The sequence below is a fragment of the Malaya genurostris genome, chromosome 2, assembly GCF_030247185.1.
Source record: "Malaya genurostris strain Urasoe2022 chromosome 2, Malgen_1.1, whole genome shotgun sequence".
Taxonomy (NCBI): domain Eukaryota; kingdom Metazoa; phylum Arthropoda; class Insecta; order Diptera; family Culicidae; genus Malaya; species Malaya genurostris.
Genome location: NC_080571.1, coordinates 339452175 through 339476219, shown reverse-complemented (window position 1 = coordinate 339476219; position 24045 = coordinate 339452175). Strand labels below are relative to the sequence as shown.

Genomic DNA, 24045 nt, shown 5'->3' with positions numbered 1-24045 from the left:
ATAGAGTATGATTTAATCAAAGCAATCCACCTTACTCGGAAGGTGCTTGTTACTCGATTAAACGCCTACAGGTAGATAACAAACCTAGCCGACCGTTACTCCGGCCGGTAAAGTTTCAGCTAAATTTGCTCTACGCGTTCACCGACCCAGCGTGTAACTTGACAAGGCGCGATCGATGATGATCTTGACCACGAAATATATATAGTATTATTTCTCACTCATTATTTGTCACACCGGCTACTCTGGTATCGATTGATTAAAAAAAAGCAGATTGACAATTATCTCCGCATCTGCCTAGAAGCCGCATCTGTCGCTTCTAGGAAGTAAAAACGATTAAATCTGTGTTCACTAGACTATATTTCTAATAATCGATCATAAACGGCGATGAGCGGCCGACTTGATACGAACAAATTACACACAACCGTGTTTGTTTGGATGTTGCACGTTGTTCGCTAATAACATGGTCAATGGATGTAGTTCATGTTTTGCATTGCGTGCGATTTAGTTTCTGGCGAAACTGTTCCTATTTTGGACCCAGTTTCCAAATTACGTTTAATTATACGAAACCATCAGTAGAAACAGAGCATGTACACATGATTAAATTACAGCTATGAAAAAGAACTACAAACTTTTGCATTCAATTTGAATTTTTACATTGCATAGGATTCCACAGCTCTCAAATTATTTTTTTTTTCAAGAATTTAGTTTTTTTCGTTAATAAACTATTAGGAAATAACTCGGGCATACTAATATGACGAAGACAGGTACAGTTGCCCGGTTGTGATGATGGTAAACGATTTGTTCCATTGATTCTGCTAGCATAACCCGTTTATTACATTTTTCCCATCCCACTCAATTGCAGTAGACATGATAAAACCATGTAATCTTAGTACTTGCGTGACGCGTTAGCATGCTTGGCGCGTTAGCAAGGTTGCAAATCCTAATTTGAACCGGCCATCTAAACACCGGGTCACTGTTTTAAAAGTGATGTTTTTTTACTGCTTCAAGCAACCTCTCTCATTATCTGTTTGTCTCTGAAATTTTGCGAGTTCTACTGTGATTGTGATGGGTAAAGTTAGCAAATTTTGCGTATAATGAAACTTCGAAATCCGGAACTCATAGCGTCATAAAATTAAGAAACATTTCGAACCCATGATTAAATGTTGAGGCGTCACAAACTTTTAAGAACATTGTGTGTTTTTGCCTTTCTCTATAGAAAGGTATTGAAATTGCTGAAAAAACCGACTGTGTGTGTATGTGTGTGCACTTTTCGAAGATGTTTGAACGCGTTCAATTTTCTCAGAGATGGCTGAACCGATTTTAACAAACTTGGGCTCGTTTAAAAGCTACTGTCGGGCCATTGATCAAGTTCATGAAATTTCCCAAATCGAAAATTTTTTTTGATGCCGAAACTCTTAAAAAAATAATATTGATGCCAAAAGGCTTAGAATTGCATGAAACGTCGAGATTTAGTGTCATCTCAAAAAAATTTTTTTTGAAAAAATCAACTCCTCACTTGGGACTTGGAAAAATTTTGATAAGTCCCAAAAAGTCGATTTTTTCAAAAAAAATTTTTCGAGATGACACTAAATCTCGACGTTTCATGCAATTCTAAGCCTTTTGGCATCAATATTATTTTTTCGATTTCGAAAATTTCATGTATGGTGATTTTTCAAGATATACGAAAATTACACTAAGTGGACTAAGAAGGGTTTTTTTTTTTATTTTAGATTAGCCTCACTGTTCTCATATAAATAGGCAACGCAAATGTCAAGCACTAGTTTGGAAAAATGAAGCTGACTGTGTGACATAAACACTGAAGCATGCCTTTTGTGAACTACTCGAATCAATCTGAATCAATTGGTGTCAAAATTGGTATCCGAAATTATTTAATAAAAGTATGAAATATATTTCCATGAGACTGTTTTGAAGAAATAGAAAGGCATTATCACACCACTAGATGCATTAAGAAGAGTTTTGTAACATATAAAATTTGATTTTTTTTTGCATTTTTATCAGACATTTCTCTTGTCACTTGCAGTTGCTCCCTTTTCCTCTGTTCAAGATATTAGTCAAGAAATAGGCAGCCGTTGAAAAGATCTTTAAAATGTGCAGTTTTTCATTTTTTTTCATGAATGCTTTATTTTAGGTTGCCTTTTCAAATATTTGATCGCGATTGTCTTCTGTTGTAGCGAACGTAACATAGTCTGTATTGATCTATGCCATAGAAAAATATTTTCAACAATTTACGATACAACTTTCTAGCCGTGCGAAATAGTTATAAATATTGCAGAATCTAAGTTTCAACGAAATTCAATGAACATCAAGAAGAAAAACTCTTGACGCGATCTGGTCATTCCGGCGATTTTATTATTTAATTGAAAGTATCGCATGATTCAAGGAACCTGTTCCAATCTACTATGTAGTATAATGATGCCGATCAGGCTACGGTTTTATACGAGAAAAATCCCACACAAGATCCATGTTGACATTTTTGACTTTGGCTTGACGATGTGTTTGGAACAGGAAACTGGGGACGGGTGTAACATAGCAAAAAAAGTTTATATGGCTACCAACTAACAAGAATTATAGATAGAAATATTTTTGAGAGTTTTACAAATTATCGTACCGTTTTTTTCGACGGGTGTAAATATTTAGCTCTTATCAACCTGCTATTCCGGAACCGAAAGTCCAATTCGAATAAAATTAAACGGGATTCTATGGGATTTTACCAAAAATGGTTTGATTAAAAGCAAGAAAGTTTGTTTGGCCGGTAACCAACATACTTACAGAATAAAACAGTTATGCTACTTTATGCAAGTTTCAATGGAAGAAAGAAGAATCCTTTGGTAATATTTATGAAAATATGACTACTATGAGAATGGCATCATCACACCACTAGATGGATTAAAACAGGTACAAGGAAATCAAAAACCACTTAAGGATCAAGTGTAAACCAAATTTCCTGATGTTCAGGAATCAGGAATCAGAACAAATTGGCTCAAATGGCACGTTCCCCTTGATATTTGGAGATTTGTGCCTTGCCATCAATTTGTTTTTAGCATCATTTTCCCGATATATAAGAGGGAAGGATTGAAAGGAAATGGTAAGGGTTGGACTAGGAGGATGGGAAAAATTGACGACACAAAAACACATAAAAGCAGAAGTAAATTCTGCACCCCTAAGGGATGCTGAACAATCTGCTGAGGATCACATTTAGTGGAAGCAGAAGGAAATTCTGAACCTCTACGAGGTCCCGAACAGTCTGCTGTTAATAAAACCTCCAACCCCCGAGAGGATTTAGAGATCTTACAAAAGCGACACCATTCTGCACTCCCGGAAGAATGCAGAACGACTCGCAGTATGTACGAGCAGAAGTAAATTCGGTACCCCCCAAAGGATGCCAAACAATCTGCCAAACCCTATTTAAGGTGAATACAGAAGGGATTCATTCACTCCAGGAAGAACGATGAACCCTTCTGTCTATAGCTCCTTACCACATTGGGTGAGAAACGAGAGAATATCCTTCAATTTTAGCTCCGCATACACAGACTCAACCATGTATGGAGAACCAAAAACCCGGATACGTAGCTGCGTCAATGCGGGACAGTTACATATCAGATGATATGAAGTACCATAATCGCATTCACACAAATCACACGAATAATACTCAGCACGTTGAATAGTAGCCATGTGATAATTGAGTTTGCAATGTCCAGTCAGAGCTCTGACCAGAATACTTCAATGATACTTGGTAAAATGCAGTAGACACTTTGACATTTTTAGATTTAAATCTGGTAGAAATGCTTTTGTCTGAGCGCAAGTTTGCAAGCTGCGCCAGTAGCTGGCATGTTTGGATGCAGCCCAAGAACGTATCTTGTGCTTTATCCAACTAGTTGTAAGTGGTAAAGCTGGTTCAGGACCAACGAAATCATTCGTTGCACCAGCTCTAGCCAACTCATCAGCCCATTCATTTCCAGTAATACCAGAATGGCCGGGTGCCCATACGAAGTAAACAGCATTTGAAATGCTGAGGTCTTCAATTTGAGTTCGACATGCGATCACTAGATTCGACCGTGAGTCATTCGAACTGAGTGCTTTTAAGGCTGCCTGACTGTCGGAACAAAAATAAATACGTTTACCACAGATCCTCTGCTGAAGTGCCGATTGTACTCCACACAGAATTGCGTAGATTTCTGCTTGGAACACAGTACAGTATCTACCAAGTGAATGAGACTGCTCCAGCCTCATTTCACGACAGTAGACACCAGCACCAACACGACCATTCAACAGAGAACCGTCCGTATAACAAACTATGTGTTCATCAAGTTGTCGTTCCAGACAACCAGACAACCATTCCTCACGAAAAGGATAGCTCACATTGAATGTTTTGAAAGGAAAACTGCATGTGAGAGTTAGGTCACTAGGAGCGAGTAAATACTCATCCCACGTAACCATTTGAGACCACAAGCGAGTGTGACTGGTAGCATAATCTAATGGGTTACTGTTCCAAAGCCCTGCAACCCTAAGACGATATGCACAAGATAATGCTTCTTGTTTTAGGAACACATGTAGTGGTTTAATGCACAGTAGCGCCCCTCTAGAGTAGCAGTAGGAGTTGTCGTGAATGCTCCTGTCATCGCCATTAGGACCATCCTTTGGAGATGATTTAGCTTTGACTGAACTGTCGCGACTTCTCCTTTCTGCCACCATAAAAGACATCCATATGCTAAAATTGGTCTAACAATAGTTGTGTAGATCCAATGAATATATCTGGGTTTGAGTCCCCATGATTTTCCAAAAGCTCGTCTGCATTGGCCGAAAGCCATGCAAGCTCTTTTAATCCTGAAGTCAATGTGAGCAGACCAATTCAGTTTTGAATCAAGAATACCTCCGACGTATTTAACTTGATCGACCACAGTGACCTCTGAACCGAAGAACTGTAACGGACGAGCTCCTGTAATTATCCTACGATGAGTGAAAAGCACCATTGATGTTTTACCCGGATTTACAGATAATCCAACCTGACAACACCATTGTTCAACAGATCGCAGGGCTTGCTGCATTAAATCAAAGAGAGTGTTAATACTTATACCGGTCATCAATATATGATAATCGTCGGCAAAACCATAAGTCGGAAATCCAAGGTTATTAGGTTTCCTCAACAAACCATCAGCGACTAGGTTCCATAAAAGTGAGGATAGTACACCACCTTGAGGACACCCACGGACACTCGGCTTTCTAATCTCTGGCCTGTCGAAGCGATGATCAAAGAAGTTGATTGCTAAGCATTGCGTGTATCCAGTAAGGGAAAACCCCAAGATATTCCGTTCACGACTGCATTGTTTAACCTCCTGCAGCCATTCAGCCATCGGCACGGAAATACACCTTGGCTTAGGAGTTCCTATTTTTGTGGCCTTTTACGACATGGAACAGGAAACCAGTGGATCAATTCTTGGTAAAAAATAATTCCGCCGGATGCCACACGGCTTACCTGTTTGGTGGACTTATACCACCGGTACAGGTGGACCGTAGCGTTATTCTTAGCCAGTTGGGAAACCGCTACCGACACTACACGGCTATCTAGGCTGCTCAGAGAGGGAAGTTAAACATTGATGGTCAACTTCCATAGATGGCCGAGCAGCCGTGATCAAGTGTAAACCAAATTTCCTGATGTCAGAAATTTGTGTATCACGTACTTCATATCTGATACGTATATCATAGATCGACACCCCACACCACCAAAATAAAGAAGGTACAATTTCTTGTCTTTACAATGGGTAGTATGGATAACAATGAATACAATCAAAGTTAATTTTTAAGTGATGAAGATGATGGTTATAGGTAAAAATAGTCGTAGATCTTGTTCCGAACAAAACAGAATACTGTAGATTAAATTTTGGAAAAAATATTGATAAATTTTGCAATGATCACCCTGGGCCAATAATATTAAATTGCGCATTCTAGCATGTTGATGTAAGGTCTTTGAATATATGATACACGAAATATCATTAAAAATATTTCCTGTTCCACAATATTCTTTTAACTCTATCACAAGCGCAGTCAGTTTTTTCATCGCAACATTTGTATATAAATAGCTTCATGTATAAGCTTACGCCCGAAGAAAATTATACAAGAAAGATGCAGCTACCAGCTGATAAATTTAGTGGTGTAATACTTTTTTTTCAATTACAGCATGGGACACCTCCACTCATGTGATGCAACCGGTACTAGTCCTGTTGATTCCGCCGAATTGATATGTTCAGTGCAACCAGTTTATCAAAGACGCGTTTACAATGTAATTTCAAATTTCAATTCAATATGGTCAAATAAATGTAAAGCATGATTTCATATTGAAATATGAATTTTGATCAATATTTTGTCGATGACGATTTTCTCATAACAGTCACTCTACGGACATTATGCTCCACCTTCGATTCAACAGTATGCTGCTAGTTAAACTATTGTTTTATTGTTGTAATTAGTTGATTATGCAATTGATTTCTGATGCAAAGAATATCTTCTTTATCTGCTTTTCTTCTATAACGACATTTCAAGGGGCATATTGCATCATTGTTGTGGGGTATTCCACCGCTTTGTTGTGAGGCATATTATACGGTTGCTAGGTCATTATGTGGTCGTTTTGGAAAATGTGTTTGTATCAAGCAATTCTCATCACTTCTACCGAAATCATTGAAAATTTTTTTGCTCATAAGTATTGCAAAGAAATACCTACATTCTCGAAGAAAATATATCAGTACATTTAGAAATATCTCAATGTATTCTTAAGGGGGGAGGGGGTCATATTATAACACTTTAACCTAATACTATGTTCACACCGGCCGAAAATAACATGTTTTAACGATAGTAATATAAAGTTAAAACCGCACTGTTCACACTAAGAAAAATGGTTGTACCTATCTGCGTTGCCAGGTCATTTTTCCGAAAATCTGTATTCGGCGCAAACATCTATCTGTATTACATCGGTATCAGAATCTCTTCTACATAAGTAGTAGAAAATGTCACCAAGAGATGGGCAAAAAAAGGTCCCACGACAACCTTTTCTTATGTCTATTCAAGCTAAAAACCAAAATCGGTACTTATCTGTGTGATCCGTGAATTATCGGTATTTTGGGAGTACATATCTGTATGGTGGTATGGAGGTCAAAAATCTGTATAAATACCGAGAAATCGGTATACCTGGCAACGTTGATACCAGTTTTCAGTTTTGTTATATTATGATTACATGGCTACTTTGATGGAAAACCGCCGTTGTTGAACAGCTTGTCAATTGACATAGTCGAAAAGTGAAGGAAAATGCTAGCAGGGTTGTGCTTTACTGACAATTATATCATGTTATTTCGGGAAAACATGTTTTAATGTGACATTTATGAATATGAAATAACGCACAAGTAAAATATGTTATTTCGCTTAAAACATGAAATCGGAGTTATAACATGTTTTAACTCATAGTGTGAACATACCCAAGTAACAATTTTTGGTATGCTAGCTTATTTGTGACTAGTTTGCAACCAGAAATTTGAGTTTTTGTTACTAACATCTAACCACTTGCGTGACTCAAAAAGCGCAGTTTCTACTAGTTTCTATGTCGGTTAAAAATAAGTTGTCGTAACGTTGTAATGCCATATTGAAATAACTTATTTTCCATAACTTGAATATAACTTATTTTCAAGTAAACTAGTTAAAACTTTGTTACCATCGACATTATAAACATTTAATGAATCCATAATGTTTTTCTATCAACAATAAAAAGACAGTATAGTATATATAGTACTTGAAAATAAAAATTTAATACAAGGTACAATTTTCACAACGATTATAAAACTGTCGAGCGGAATTCAATTTTACTTAACTGTTTTTTATGCGCCGTCAATCAAAATCTGTTTATAAAGATATAAAAAATAAACAACAAAATAACCCTATGTTCAGAATGCTCAAAATTGTTCCAAGTAGAGTGATTTCTCATCATTTTAAATTCATATATCATGAGAATTATAATATTATCACAAGCGATGTTTAATCCCTATATTATTTTCTTCGTGTTTATGACAGTGCATAGAACAAAAATGACTATTCTGCCTTTCAAAAAAAAAAAGTAGTTTTGAAAAAAGTAATATCCTGGTTTTATTTACGTTTCATACACTTCTTGAGACCCCATATTGTGTTCGCCATATTCAAGCCAATAAAAGTTTTTTGGTTACATTTTCGTTATCATAACGTTGGGAAAACCTACCGATAACTATCTGAATCAATGCAGAAATTGTATGTTATAATCTTATAATATCTAAGTTATTGCTACATCAATTAACCGTAACGATTTACATATACGCTTACGTATTTGTAATGGTTTCGCAACCTTTTTTCAACTAGTAGCTAAAACTATAGCTGTGATTAAAGATATGTTAGAATCAAGTAACGATAATTTACAAATGATAGCTAGTTTAATGTTTATGTTATAAAGAAACACTGCCGTCACCTTGTTTTAACCAACATAACATAAAAAAAACATGTTCGTGCTCTTGTTGCAACATAGTTGGGCTAAGTGGTATCAGAACTAGTTACGGGTTGCTAATATTGGAGTCAAATAAACTTATTTTCAACTAGTAGCTAGAAGCATAGTTGTTATTAAAGATATGTTTGGATTAAGTAACGATAGCTTATAAATTATAATTAATTCAATATGACAAAAATATGTGGTGATTTGGAACCTAAATAACTATTTTGTAACTAGTTGTGTTATGAAGAAACATTGATGTCACCTTGTTTCAACCAGTATAACATAAAAAACATATTCGTGCTCTTGTTGCAACATAGTTTGGACTTAGTCGCATGATAACTAGTTGCGGATTGCTACTCGGGTAGTATTACTCTCAGCGAGTACCGAGTCTTTCGGAACTCCTCTTCAAAGTGAATGTTGATAGGTGCCTTATTGACCGTTGTCACAAATGTCTAGACTCATAATATACATAATTTGATTTGATACTTTAACGTGTACGCCTGTATGTAACGTTGAACCACTCACGCATTTTATTGTAATATTATCATCGACCAAATGCTCCAGCATTTGTATTGTCAACCAACTCTTTTGTGTTCTTATAAATAGTATGTAGCGCTGCTCTCACCAACACCAACAGTGCATATTTGGAGCAGGAAATTTAATATGAAGTTACTTCACTGTGCTTCATTTCTTCGATATCCATTAAAAGTAAAACTAAGCGTCAATATAAATAAATTGTCATATTCATTTGTTTATTTGGAGCAGGGAAAAGCCCACTGAAGCTGAGCATCACCAAATTTTAGCTCTCTCTCCAGCAGGCATAAAACCTCTCATCTTTTGTACCAACAGATTATAATTATCCAAATGATACATTTTCTTAAATGACATTGGTTACTACTACACACAGCACCATTCTTATTTCTAATACTAATACTAATAGCTAGTTAGACAAAAATCTTAGAAACAAATTCTTTATGCTGTTTATGAGTTAAGTGAAAATCGAAAACATTTCAGCAACGATTAAACAGACGGCACATACTAACGAAAGGCTGGTTGTAACCGTAATTGGTTCTAGCGGAAGGAAGAGGGAGAAAAGTATGAGTTCGAAGAACACGACGGCGAATATTGAAGTCTAGTGAGCGTAAGAGTTCAGAACAATCGATTCGAGATTGAAGCAGATCTGTGACGAAAGTCGCCTTAAACACGTCTCTACGAACAGACAATAGATCAAGACCTATGAGTGTGCAACGGTCTGTGTAAGTCGGAAGATTCAGAGGATCTCTCCGAGGAAGTTTACGAAGCGCGAAACGAATGAATTTATGTTGGATGGCTTCTATACGCTGAATATCATTTTGATAATAAGGTGACCAAACAACAACGAGTGTAGAACGAACCATAGTACAATATAGCGGTTTTTCGGCAATGTATATTCTCGAAGCATCTCGTAACACGAAAAATAAATCTGAGTTCCTTAGAAGCTTTGTTGATTGTGTAATCCACATGCTGCTTGAAGTTCATTGTTGCATCCAGGATAACTCCTAAGTCTTTAACGAACGATTCTCTTTTAAGAACGGTTTGTGAAATAGAGTTGTCGAATTTAACTACTGAGTGTTTTCGTGTGAACGACATAATTGAACATTTCGAGGCGTTTAGAGTCATTCTATTTACTCTGCACCAATTTGTAAAGATGTCTAATTGTGACTGCAGAAATATAGCATCGTTGGTAGTTTTGATTAGATGGAAGAGTTTGAAATCGTCAGCAAAGGATAATTTCATGCATTTCAGCAAAATATTCAAATCATTTAAGTAGAGCAAAAATATGAATGGTCCTAGGTGACTACCCTGTGGAACTCCGGAGCTGACAGCAAACGGTGATGTGAAGCAGTCACCAATTTTCACTGACATTTTGCGCCCTATTAGGTAAAAGAGCCATTGAAACCAAATCTACTTAGTTTGGAAATGGCAATCTGATGATTTATCTTATCAAAAGCCGCAGAGAAATCGGTGTATATGGCATCTACTTGTAGTCGTGCTTGTAAGGATTGAATGATAAACGAAGTATATGATACAAGATTTGTAGATGTAGATCGTTTAGGTATAAAACCGTGTTAGCTCTCGGATATATAATTTGAACAGTTATGCGTAATAAAGTCCAAGACAATCCGTTCGAATGATTCAGATACTGCACATAATGCCGCTATTCTTCGGTAATTGGAAATTTCGTTTCTGCGCCTTTTTTTAAAAAACTGGGAAGATGTATGATTCTTTCCATAATTCGGGGAAAATTGCTTCTCTTAAGGAGTTGTTAAATAATATCGATAATGGAACTAGCATTGAGATTAATGATATCCAATTTAGTTTTACATCGAGGATGGTTTTGAATCGATTTTTTTTATTCAACTAATGTCCATTCCATAGTACTATTTGTTTAGAAATCGTGTAAATTTCCTTATTTTTTTTAGTGTATGGCTTAATTCATAAGAACGTATTTGATAATGGTGTAAGATATCCTTGAAATGAATAGGATTGGAATTAAAAGAACGGATGAGGAATATCCTATTAGAAGGATGAGTACAACTTGTTGAAATTTAATGCGCACGTTAACATGCTTCTTTAGTTTGATCAATACACCATTGCACCAAAGCTACACTAACGACCGATTTCAATTTTTTAATATTTCCTACAAAGCTCCTTTTATAAAACCAAAAATAGAGGTTTTAGTGAATGTTTTTGCTAAGAAAAAGTTAAAAAAGTACTCTGTATTTCGTTGTCTTATTTACACAATTTAAATGGGCCACGCTACACACTTCGTAACTTTATATAACTTGATTTAAATAAAAAAGTATATGTATGTGCCTTTTGGTCTGCGGCCCTATTTCCTATTAGTAGTTAAAGTTATATAAAAGTTTAAATGTAAAATAACTTTTTAAGGAAAAGGCCAAACCGTGCACAGCCTTCAACAAAAATGTGTAATTTTACGTTTTTAGTAATTGTCTCCAACATAGTAGACACTGAAAATAATTGTGGAAAAAGTTATGTACAAAAAATTGATTTTAACTGATTTCAAACGAAATTGCTTCATATATCCGAAACTTTTTGCGTTAGGCCTATAGTTTCTTCGGCAAAGTTTTTTCTCGTTAGAAGTTCTAAAACTTTGTAGAAGACATCGTTTTTCTATCTCTTAAGGGGAAAAAGTTGTTAAAATGAACTTTTATCGTAGTAGGCTTTGCACATTTTTTTGAGATGAAATCACGAGGTATATTTTTGTGAATGAGTTCTCCAAAGGAACTATCTATATCGGATCAACGGTTTAGCAGCTAGGGAATTAAGTTCACGTTTTTGTCGACTCAAACCACTGTGCATCGCTGAGAAAAGTGAGTTCGTTCCATTTTAGAGTTCATGATCGATATTTCCGGTGCTTCCGGAACTGAAAGTCGAGACTGGTATAGCCGGAATGAATACGTTCGCCCGCCAAACGACAAGGCCTATCGATTGGCACTGATTTGAGCCCCCAGCAACCCCATTTTTCCTTGTTTTTCATCACTGCTCTGTATAGCTGCTTGAAATATTCAACACTCTTTATATAGTTATTCCGGAATTGGAAGTCGGATCCAGATGAAATTCAAAAGTTTTGTATAGAATTCATTTGAATCTAATTTTATGAAAATCGGTTCAGCAATCTCCGAGAAAAAGTAGTTCAAAGAACGTTACATAAATAGTTGATAAACCAATTCAAAATATGTTAAATTAACAGGTAAATACGACAAAATATCTAGTTGGACCCATTCAGTAATAGCCGTTCAACCGAGAAGGTTGTGTATAGAAGCGTACAGTTTAATAACGCTGGTTAGTTTACACGCGTTAAATACGACAACGGTTGAACTACAGGTAGAGACCTGTTGGCAGCAGCCGTTAAAACGTATAGTCGTGCTGCATAAGAGAGCCCTAGTGCTGGGCCAAGCTGGTGAAGGAAACAACAAAGGGCGTTTCCCAAGCTCTACCCAGGCCACAATATACAGCCACAAGTGCTGAGCAGGAGAGTGCAAAGGCACATTGAAGAAGAAGAGTGCAAAGGCACACAGAAGCAGGAGAGTGCAAAGGCACACCGGTGCGAAGGCACTTCGGTGCAGAAGCATATCGGTGCGGAGCACAAGGAAGAAGGAGACAAGACAACTCGGTCTTTCCACTGCCATAAAACACGCAGGTATACACCGGTGACCTGCGCTGGTTGCACCTGGCGAAGACAAAAGTAAATCGGAAATCGAGTGGTGCTTGATGTCAGGTAGCAGTAGCATCACATCCAACAATCAGCATCCAACAAGAACATCTAGAGCAACGAGGATCTACACGGCAGTGCAACGGAGATAGACAACAATTTCAAGGTAGAAGTTTTTTCTTTTCCTTTTGATTGAGTACTGTGTAGTGTTGGTTTCAAATTTTATTTTAAAGTTTAGTTAAAAATTTTAATGTAATGGATGAATCCATGGACGTAAATCCTAGCATGAATCCGATACCCCCACGAACGAAAAAATATCAGGAGAGCTCTTCTGGGCCTTGGATAGTCTTTTTTAGACGTATATCAAAGCCATTAAACATTTACCAAATTTCTAAAGGTTTGACATCACGATTCTCTTCAATCAAAGAGATCATAAAAGTAAATAACGATAAAATTCGTGTTGTGGTAAATAGTTTGAAACACGCGAATGATATTGTCTCTTCGGAACATTTCATTAAAGAGTATAAAGTTTACATACCCTCCAAAGATGTCGAAATTGACGGTGTTGTTACCGAAGGGAGTCTTTCGGTAGATGATTTACTCAAGCATGGTGTTGGTCGTTTCAAGAACTCTATGCTTGAGGGTGTGAAAATACTGGAGTGCAAACAACTGTACTCAGTAGTTTATGAAGAGGGAAAAAAAGTTTATCGCCCATCAGACTCGTTTCGAGTGACATTTGCCGGATCTGCGTTGCCGTCCCATGTCTATGTCGATAAAATTCGCCTCCCTGTTCGGCTTTTTGTTCCAAATGTAATGAATTGTACGAACTGCAAAAAATTCGGACACACAGCTACTTACTGTAGCAATAAACCAAAATGTATTAAGTGTGAAGGGCCTCATAAAGATAATGATTGCAACAAGGAAATTGAAAAATGTATTTATTGTGGGGAAAGTCCTCATGATGATATTTCAGTATGCACTGCATTTAAAGTGCACAAAGACAAAATTAAGCTTTCTTTAAAAGCACGGTCTAAGCGCACATATGCAGAAATGCTTAAAACGGTCATTGATGTCCCCCCTTTGGAAACCGAAAACGGGTTTTCAAATCTAGAGGAACCAGAGGACTCTGACTCTGACGAAAATAGTGAAGGTAATTCGTTTATCACTACCCAAGGGTCAGTTAAGAGAAAGAAGTCTTCCTCCAAATTACCAAAAAAGACACCTAAAATTTCATCTTCAAAAAAAGATCCCCGTGTTAAACAAAAAAAGTCAAAACCAAAGACTGTGCCTCCTGGTTTGTCAAATTCACAAACCAATCCAGGATCTAGCACAGAAAAAGGTAATAATCCTGTGGGCTCCATTTCACAGCCACCAACAGGATTACTGAAGTTTTCGGAAATTGTTGAATGGATTTTCTCAGCATTCAATATATCTGAACCCTTAAAGACCCTCATAATGGCATTCCTTCCAATAGCTAGAAATTTTTTGAAGCAGTTATCAGCTCAATGGCCAATTGTCTCAGGTTTTGTATCTTTTGATGGATAATTTATCACCCGCCGCAAATGATACAATCACTGTCCTGCAGTGGAATTGTCGAAGTATCATGCCAAAACTTGATTCATTTAAAATTTTATTGCATAGTCAAAAATGTGATGTATTTGCTTTATGCGAAACATGGCTTACTTCAAACATAGCTTTAAATTTTAATGATTTTAACATTATACGTCTCGAAAGAGACTCTCCGTATGGTGGAGTACTTTTAGGAATTAAGAAATGTTATTCCTTTTATAGATTAAACATTCCTTCGACTTCTAGTATAGAAATTGTTGCTTGCCAAATAAACATTAAAGGCAAAGATATTTGCATAGCTTCGGTTTATATTCCTCCAAAAGCACAAGTTGGACAGCAACAGCTTAATGAAATGGTTGAAGCCCTTCCTGCTCCACGATTGATTCTGGGGGATTTAAATTCGCACGGAATGATGTGGGGTTCCGTTTACAATGATAGCAGATCATCTTTAATACAAAACATTTGTGACAATTTTAGCATGACGGTATTAAATATGGGTAGCATGACACGGATCCCAAGACCTCCTGCACGCCCAAGTGCATTAGATCTATCTCTTTGCTCAACATCAATTCGACTAGATTGCACCTGGAAAATTTTGCCTGATTTACACGGTAGCGATCATTTACCAATCATCATCTCAATTAGCTGTAACAAATGTATTGCTAATTCAGCTAGTATTCCATATGATTTGACAAAAAATATCGACTGGATTAAATACCAAAGTAGAATCTCTAGTATTTTGAATTCAATGGAAGAGCTCCCTCCACTTGAAGAATATGACTTCCTCATTTGTTCGATTCTGGAGGCAGCAGAACAATCCCAAACTAAACGCTTTCCTGGGCCAACGACTAACAGAAGACCTCCCAACCCCTGGTGGGACAAAGAGTGCTCAGAGGCTAAACTCGCAAAACAAAATGCTTGCAAGACGTTTCTAAAACGGGGAGGAGGAACTCCTCAGAATTTTGAAAAACTTATGGTTTTAGAAACCAAGTACAAGAGCATACTTCGAGCCAAAAAATGTAGCTATTGGAGACATTTTGTCGAAGGTTTGTCAAGAGAAACCTCAATGAGCACTCTTTGGAATACGTTCAGACGAATGAGGAATCGTAACGTGGGCAATGAGAGTGATGAATACTCGAACCGATGGATATTTGACTTTGCTAGGAAAGTTTGCCCAGATTCTGTTCCTACGCAGAGCATTATACGGGAATCTCCTCCAAATAATGGTTTTATTAATAACCCATTTTCAATGATGGAATTTTCTATAGCACTTTTGTCTTGTAACAATAACGCCCCTGGGTTGGACAGAATTAAATTCAACTTGGTGAAGAATCTGCCCGACCTCGCAAAAAGACGTTTGTTGGAATTGTTCAACAAGTTTCTTGAGCAAAATATTGTTCCACCTGACTGGAGACAAGTGAAAGTTATCGCCATTCAAAAGCCGGGGAAACCAGCTTCCAATCACAACTCATATAGACCCATTGCGATGTTGTCCTGCATCAGAAAATTGTTCGAAAAAATTATTCTACGACGTCTCGACACTTGGGTCGAGACGAACGGTTTGTTGTCAGATACTCAGTTTGGCTTCCGTAGAAATAAAGGGACGAATGATTGCCTTGCATTACTTTCGTCTGACATCCAAATTGCCTTCGCTCAAAAGCAACAAATGGCATCTGTATTTTTAGACATTAAAGGAGCATTTGATTCAGTTTCCATTGATGTTCTTTCAGACAAGCTTCACCAAAATGGACTCCCAGCGGTTATAAATAATTATTTGCACAACCTTTTGTCAGAGAAACACATGCATTTTTCACATGGCGATTTGGCAACACTCAGAAATAGTTACATGGGTCTCCCGCAAGGCTCATGCCTCAGTCCGCTCCTCTATAATTTTTACGTAAATGACATTGACAGCTGTCTAGTAACCCCATGTACACTAAGACAATTGGCAGATGATGGCGTGGTTTCAGTTACTGGACCCAAAGCTATTGATCTGCATAAACCATTGCAAGATACCTTAGATAACTTGTCCGATTGGGCTGTTCATCTTGGTATCGAATTCTCTGCGGAGAAAACAGAGTTAGTCGTCTTTTCAAGAAAGCATGATCCCGCGCAGCTTCAGCTCCATATGATGGGAAGAATGATCCAACAGGTTTTAACTTTTAAATACCTCGGGGTGTGGTTCGATTCCAAATGCACGTGGGGAGGACACATTAGGTTTCTGATAACAAAATGCCAACAAAGAGTAAATTTTTTTCGAACAATAACAGGATCTTGGTGGGGTTCTCATCCGCAAGATCTAATAAAATTGTATCAAACAACGATACTTTCAGTGATGGAATATGGATGCGTTTGTTTTCGTTCCGCTGCAAACTCTCATATTATCAAACTTGAGCGAATTCAGTACCGTTGTTTGCGAATTGCCTTAGGCTGCATGCATTCGACACATACAATGAGTCTTGAAGTTCTGGCGGGAGTTCTTCCATTAAAAGATCGATTTTGGGAGCTTTCATCACGCCTGCTAATAAGATGTGAGGTGCTGAATCCCATGGTAATTAATAATTTCGAACGACTAGTCGAGCTTCGATCTCAAACAAAATTTATGACAGTATATTTTAACCATATGTCACAGGAAATCAACCCTTCAAGATATCTTCCTATCCGTGTCAGCATCCTAAGTGCCCCTGACTCAACTTTATTTTTCGATACATCCATGCAGCGTGAAGTGCGTGGAATCCCGGATCATCTACGCTCGACGGAAATCCCAAAAATATTTTCAAGTAAGTTCAGGCATATTGACTCTGAGAAAATGTTTTATACGGACGGATCGCGAATTGAAGAAGCGACAGGGTTTGGTATGTTCAACAATAATGTTTCGGCCTCATTTAGGCTTCAAGAACCTGCATCTGTTTATATAGCAGAGCTAGCAGCAGTTCATTATAGTTTGAGTGTAATCGTCACATTATCTCCCAACCATTATTTCCTCTTCACAGATCGTCTGAGTGCAATTGAAGCCATTCACTCAATCGCTGCTGGCAAAAACGAACCGTTTTTCTTGGGTAAAATAAAACAGTGTCTGAACGACATATTGAATAATAATTATCTAATCACTATAGTCTGGGTCCCGGCTCATTGCTCCATTCCAGGCAATGAAAGAGCCGATAATTTAGCCAAACGTGGTGCTATTGAGGGTGAAATTTATGAGCGACCGATTGCTTTCAACGAATTCTATAGTTCGTCTCGCCAAAGAACACTTGCCAGCTGGCAAGCTTCTTGGGATAGAGATGATCTGGGTCGGTGGATGCACTCAATTATTCCGAATATATCGACAAAGGCATGGTTCAGGGGACTGGATGTGAGTAGGGATTTCATTCGTGTGATGTCCAGACTCATGTCCAATCACTACACGTTACATGCACATCTCCTTCGAATTGGGCTCTCCAAGACTAATCATTATGCTTGCGGAGAAGGTTATCGGGATATTGATCATGTCGTTTGGACATGCGTGGAGTATCGTGATGTCAGATCTCAACTAATAAATTCTTTGCGTACCCAAGGTAGACTATCCAATATCCCAGTTCGAGACATTCTTGCTTGTCGTGACCTTTCATACATGAAACTTATTTATCATTTCATAAAGAAAATTGGAGTTTCAATTTAATAAAGGCCCCTTTTAAGACTTAGTTCTGATCCCAGCTGCGTCCATGAGTTCAACCAATAGCTAAATTAGAATAAAAATTATGTAATGATACAAACAAACTCGAAACAGTTTATGAAATTATCAACAAAATGTCTGAAAATAACAGCTTATTTTATAATTTTTAGAAGTTAATCGTTTGGTTCAAATAATATTTCCGAGTAGATTTCATAGTTAATGACGAGTTACCTAAGATGATATTTAAGCTATAAGAGAATATGTTTTAATAAATGCAAAACGTTGTGACTATGTTAGAATTAAATTAGGATAAGAATATTATGTAAAAGTGATGCTACGGCGAAGAAAAACTTATGTAACTGCCTTAAGAAATAAACGTATTTATGAAAAAAAAATCTAGTTGGACCCATCTGTCAAACGGAGGGTTAAATATGAAGTAATATGACGATTAATTGAATTGTTTGATTGTAAATATCGATCGTCTAAAATTTTGGATGCCTTGTTCCATCACCAGCTCAAATATCGTCATGAGGGCTGATCCTTGTAGATTTTTTCTGAGGATTGTGTTTGTCTTTAAAAATTGTATTTGTTCAATTTATTAAACTTATAAAGTTACTCCACTCGTAGTTTCACATAATCACACACTAAATTTTAGAATTTTATGTATCAAAGTGGAACTAATATATATTTACGTCCAAAGGAGATTATTGGATTGATGCAGCAGAGTAAAAGTAGATTTAGGATGCGCAACCTACTCAAATTCACTAGATTTAAATCCTTAATTTCAATCAATTGTTCCGCTTCCTTCAATCCTTCCAGTCGTTACCCAGCTACTCACCCAAATAGGCGTAACTGAATCCTAGATTCAACACCAGCAGCAGCAGACCGGCAAAGATTAACCGTGTCATTTTACTCGAATGTTCCGCACGAATCTCCTCTCCGGATGCAACACGAACTGGGGCCACTTCCTAAGTGTTAACCGATTGAGCACACCGCGATCGCAAAATTAAACCCGAACGGTCAAGTTCAACTGTGGAAACCGGTTCACCGTAAGTGACGACTACTAGGCGTTCGGTAGCCGACTATTCCGACTTTTGTCCGATCGCGAGAAAAAGGATACTTCAGTTAACTGCTAACGACCGTCTGACCGCTGTGCCTCCACCTCCACAAAAGCTGTGAACTTGACCGGTCAATTACTCTAACCAAACTGATCTCGGTGCGATCGAATTCGCCTGGTTTTTATATTTGTATCGCTGCTACTCGCGAAATCATCGAAGTAAGTACAAACATCTTTTTTCTGGTTGGGCTTTTTTGTTCCAAGTCGCATGTTGCACTAGCTCTCAACCGATGCGAGCGCCTTCGTAGCCAGCGCAGCAGGTTTGCAGTTGCGGGACCAACAAACCCCCTCACATTTGCCTACATTTGACCGTGCAAAAACAAAACAGTTCTGCACGAATGACTCGGATGCCGCATGTTGGTCGGAAAATTGTGTACTTCTGTGGGCTTACGCAGTTCGGGATGCTCATCAAGTGATGGCGGGTTTTCAGTTGACCGCAGAGGAACCTTCTAGAACTCGGGCTCTGGGTAAACTAGGTAAAGTTCGACATCGCACAAATTCTTACTTCACTAACAGATGATGATGGACGCATCGCATGGGCAATTATGAGTGTACACAGTTAAATTTATTTTTTTCCGACTGCCGGAGATTTCGATGCTGGGAGCAACGAACCCTGGAAATGGTGATTGGTATTCAAGATTCGATTGTTTTTGTTTTTTTTTTTTCGTTGATGGGAGGAAGATGTTTTTTCATGTGCGTTATTTTTTTTCAATAACAAATTCTGCGTAATATGATCTCAGAAGCAATTGTTAAATTTCGTTGTCATCATATCCGAATATTGCGCGTTGGAGTACAGACAGTAATGCAAATGAACGGTGCAATGTGCGAACTTTGTTGCCATTGACATACTGACGTGTTTAGGTCTTATGGCTTGAATATTAGTTTCGTTCGGTCATCAATGAATGGTGGAACGACTCTTGATTTTTATTTATGTTTGTTTCGAATGTGTGGTATTCGACATCGGTCATTCTAAATTCTATATCTTACCTCAAATAATCGATACGGCCCAATTCGATCGAGCTAGAATCAAATCAAAGTCAAAGTCTTACCGTTCCGCTAGGTATCGCGTGGTTGGCAGATTGCCGATTCAGAAAACATTCCGTTTCTCCCGTCTGAAAAAGATAATCAATCAATCGAAGTACATCCGAAATGGTAGTGCGTGCATCGGCAATGCGAATTCATTAACCATAAAAACAAGTTCGTTCCGTCGAGGACCGCATAACCCTACAGAGAGGTACCGATTCGTGCGCGCGCAGAAACAAAAACAGGCTGCCGACAGGTCGACTGTTGAGCTGAGGCGGACAACAAAGGATAACTCGCAAACTTGCGGAACTCAATGCCGATACGCGGCATGGTAAATTCCCGAAAAGAAGCAGAAAACAAACAAGCAGGCGAACCTCTTGGGAAACAAAGCAATCCGCGATGGGGTTAACCCTTGATGATCCGTGGCGCGGTATTTTCGAAAGGAAAGGAAAATAAGCGTCATACGTCGTACGTTCATTCGACCGGTTGTTCTCTATTGGCCACGGGACCTGGACCATGTTGGCAGAGGACTAACGCGCCCTTAGTGATTTCGACAGAAACTGTGGACCATCTATGGCAGAGTACAGATGAAAGACAACTAAAGTTTGACGGCTATGATGGGCTGGACATGTCATAAGGATGCCGGATCATAGTCCAGTGAAAATGGTTCTTGAATCTGATCCAGACGGAACAAACAAAAAGGGGAACAAAGCGAGCATGGTGAATCGATCAAGTGGAGGATAGTTGATTTAAGTTTATATTTCGTCAAGCAAATGTAGACTACATAAAAAAACTACAAGGATCAGCCCCATAGGGTTGTTCCGGCCATTGATGTGGAACAAGGCAACCAAAATTTTTATTGATCGACATTTTCAATCAAAGAGTTCAATCAATCGTCACACTTTTAAATCCGCAACTGCACGAGAGTCTGCTTAGATTGATTTTTTTAGGAACCAACACCGAACACGCGAATCCAGAATATAGACTCTATTTGTTTTGATTTGTATTTGTTTTGTAGCTGACGAGATTACATCAATATCCCAAATGTATGCAATCATACCTTTGTAAATACTTGCAATACGGATTTCGCGTTCAAGTTTTGTATGCAAACAGTTATTTTTATAGCGTTAAACCTTTTGTCATTATTAATCGAGTTCATCTTATCTGAATTAGGAATTAAGCACTCAAACCCTGGGGTAGTTGCTAATTTCTCAGGCGAAAACGACATAACATGGAATTTCACCGAACTCGCATGACACGAGATCAGAGCATACCAAGTAAAGCTTCAAATCGTTTTATGGTACTTATTGTCTTGCTGTCTAGCAACAACCTACCTCTAGATATAATTATAGATTCGCGTGCTTCCAACAGCTTCGCTTTTGCATTGATTGACCAATCAGAGCGATGCTTTCTCATTGATATATCGCTTACTGCTTCAAAAGCGTCGTCTATGGCAGAGAAATCCGGTATGCCGGAGAATTTTAGCAGACAAAATAGGACACTGCTAGCTATTAATCAACATTTCAATGATATATAATTGAAAATACATGGCTATGATCAGTCATATCAATACGTAGTAATATTTCCAATCAATTGGTGAGACAATATTACTGATTGAAACTAAACTGACTGAGCTGTAAGTGTTTAAAACCTTACCATATTTCTTCTTGTATATACCCTTGAATTTTAAATTTGCACCCCTAAGATGTATTCCACATCAATAATTCACAAAGTTCACTTATACTACGCACTATTTCTACGATGCAGTTAGGACTTATTTATTTATTTTTTTTGATAAAGTAAGCTCAAGATTATTACAAAATTGATTATAGTGACGCAGTTTTCAGTTGACTAGACTATTCTTTGCATAATTTGTTCTATTGTGTCTTTCTAAATAGAGTTTCCAAGTTCGTGATTGACGGTCAGGTATATAAAAATTTAATTGTTTCAATAGTGACGTTGATTGTACGCGTTGAGAAATAATGTCGTTAATAAAATAAATCATTGCAAGAATACGACGTTCTTTATGTGTTTATATATTGATCAGCCTGCAGCGTGCTTTATATGATGGTAGAGGAAATGCTGCCCGGTTTAGTTTACGAAGTTTATATAGAAGAAATTGTTGTTGGATAGATTCAATAAAGAATAGTATATGAATTCGATATATAAAAACTGTCTCAGAAACTCTTCTCTAACCACTTGTGCAGTTGTTTATTCGTTTTCATTAGTTTGATTCTAAATGCGTGGACTTTCAGCAAAACAACGTCGAAAAATTGTGTACAAATGGTGCACAGAACGCGGACTGTCACTAAGAAAGATAGCAAAAATGGAAGGAGTAAGTGAAAAAGCCGTGCGAAATGCGATCAGGAAGTTCGGTGAGGATAACACCTTTGAGGATGAACCGAAAACGGGTCGAAAAAAAGTCCTGCTAACTCTCAGTTGGATAAACGTATACTGAAGGCGTTCGAGAAAAAGAAGGAGGTTTCAGTTCAGGATGTGGCCGAAAAAGTGGGCACTTCGAAGTCGAATGTTCTTCGTGCTAAAAAACGTTTGAATCATCGAACCTATAAGAAGCAGAAACAACCAAAACAGACAGAAACAAGAAGCATAGATCAGGCCGAGGGTTCGAAAGCTGTACAATACGATTCTTGCTGGAAATTTGAACTGCATAATCATGGACGACGACACCTACGTGAAACTCGATTACAAATCCTTGCCGGGACCACAATATTATACGGTGCTAGAAGGGCAAGTGTTAAACCAGTCCGAGACATCAATTGAAGCCGACAAATTTGGTAAGAAAGCTATGGTCTGGCAAGCAATTTGTAGCTGCGGTAAGATTTCGAAACCCTTCATCGCCACTGCTTCAATGAACAGCGAAATATACATCAAGGAATGTTTACAAAAACTACTTCTACCCATGATTCGAAGCCACATTCCTGTTGTCTTCTGGCGAGATCTTGCTTCTTGCCACTACTCGAAATCAACGGTAGAAGAGTATACTACTAAAAATATCACTTTCGTCCCAAAAAACATGAATCCACCAAATTGCCCACAACTTCGACCAATTGAGGAATTTTGGGCATTAACGAAGGCACGTCTTAGGAAACATGTCTCGGCAGCCAAAACCATTCAACAGTTCGAAAAAGATTGGAAAAAAGTGTCAAAACTTGTCGCCAAGAAGTCTGTACGGAATTTAATGAGGAATGTTCGCATGAAGGTGCGCCAGCTAGTCTACAATGGCTAAGTAGCAAATATTTAGAATAATATTCTGTTGTTGTAGTCTAATATTATCAGTATATCGAATAAAATTTGACACTTCTAACACTTGTGAATTATTTACAGCGAAATCAAAGTGTGTCCATACTTTCTGGGACAGTCTTTAATAATTTAAATGTATTAAAAAACATTACATTTTGAAATTTAAAAAAACCAGTACATTTTTCAGTAGGCATTTTACGCAACAATAGTGAAAAAAAGGAACAAATATGCCTTGTTGTATTTGTTCTTGAAAATTTATTTTCAATAAAAGTACGGGTGTGTAATGTCAGAGACATAACTGGATGCCGTGAATACGAATAAAACTGACACGATTTGTTTACACTTTCGAATTCGAATTGATAGTTGATGGATTGTGTGAATTGCGAAACTTTCCCCCTTTTCACTACTAAAATTTTCAACGAGTTTTGACGTCGATTATCTCATTTCGGATTTGCATATTTCATTGAAAGAAACTATCAAGATGTTGTACAGGATTCATTTCTGACTTTTAGAAGGACCAAATTGTGGAGTTCTCTACGATATTTAGCACAGCTCGGAACATTTATCTCAAACGATTTTCGCACAGCGAAAAGTGCACGAACCTAATCAAATTATTTTGGGTTTTAGAGCCATTAGAACGGCTGATTTTATATAATGTTGCCACTTTTAGTTTCTTGTTTTCTTTC

The 24045-nt window shown here is 37.7% G+C and overlaps 1 protein-coding gene across 1 annotated transcript in view; it reads right to left on the bottom strand.

The window, feature by feature from the left end:
- Nucleotides 1–19180, bottom strand: part of LOC131431753 (circadian clock-controlled protein daywake-like) — a 35842-nt gene extending 16662 nt beyond the window's left edge. Inside the window, exon 1 of the mRNA XM_058597628.1 lies at nt 18797–19180. Within this exon, the coding sequence (XP_058453611.1) occupies nt 18797–18866 (70 nt within the window). The 5' untranslated portion in view covers nt 18867–19180. The remainder of the gene's footprint in view (nt 1–18796) is intronic.
- Nucleotides 19181–24045: the final 4865 nt, after the last annotated feature.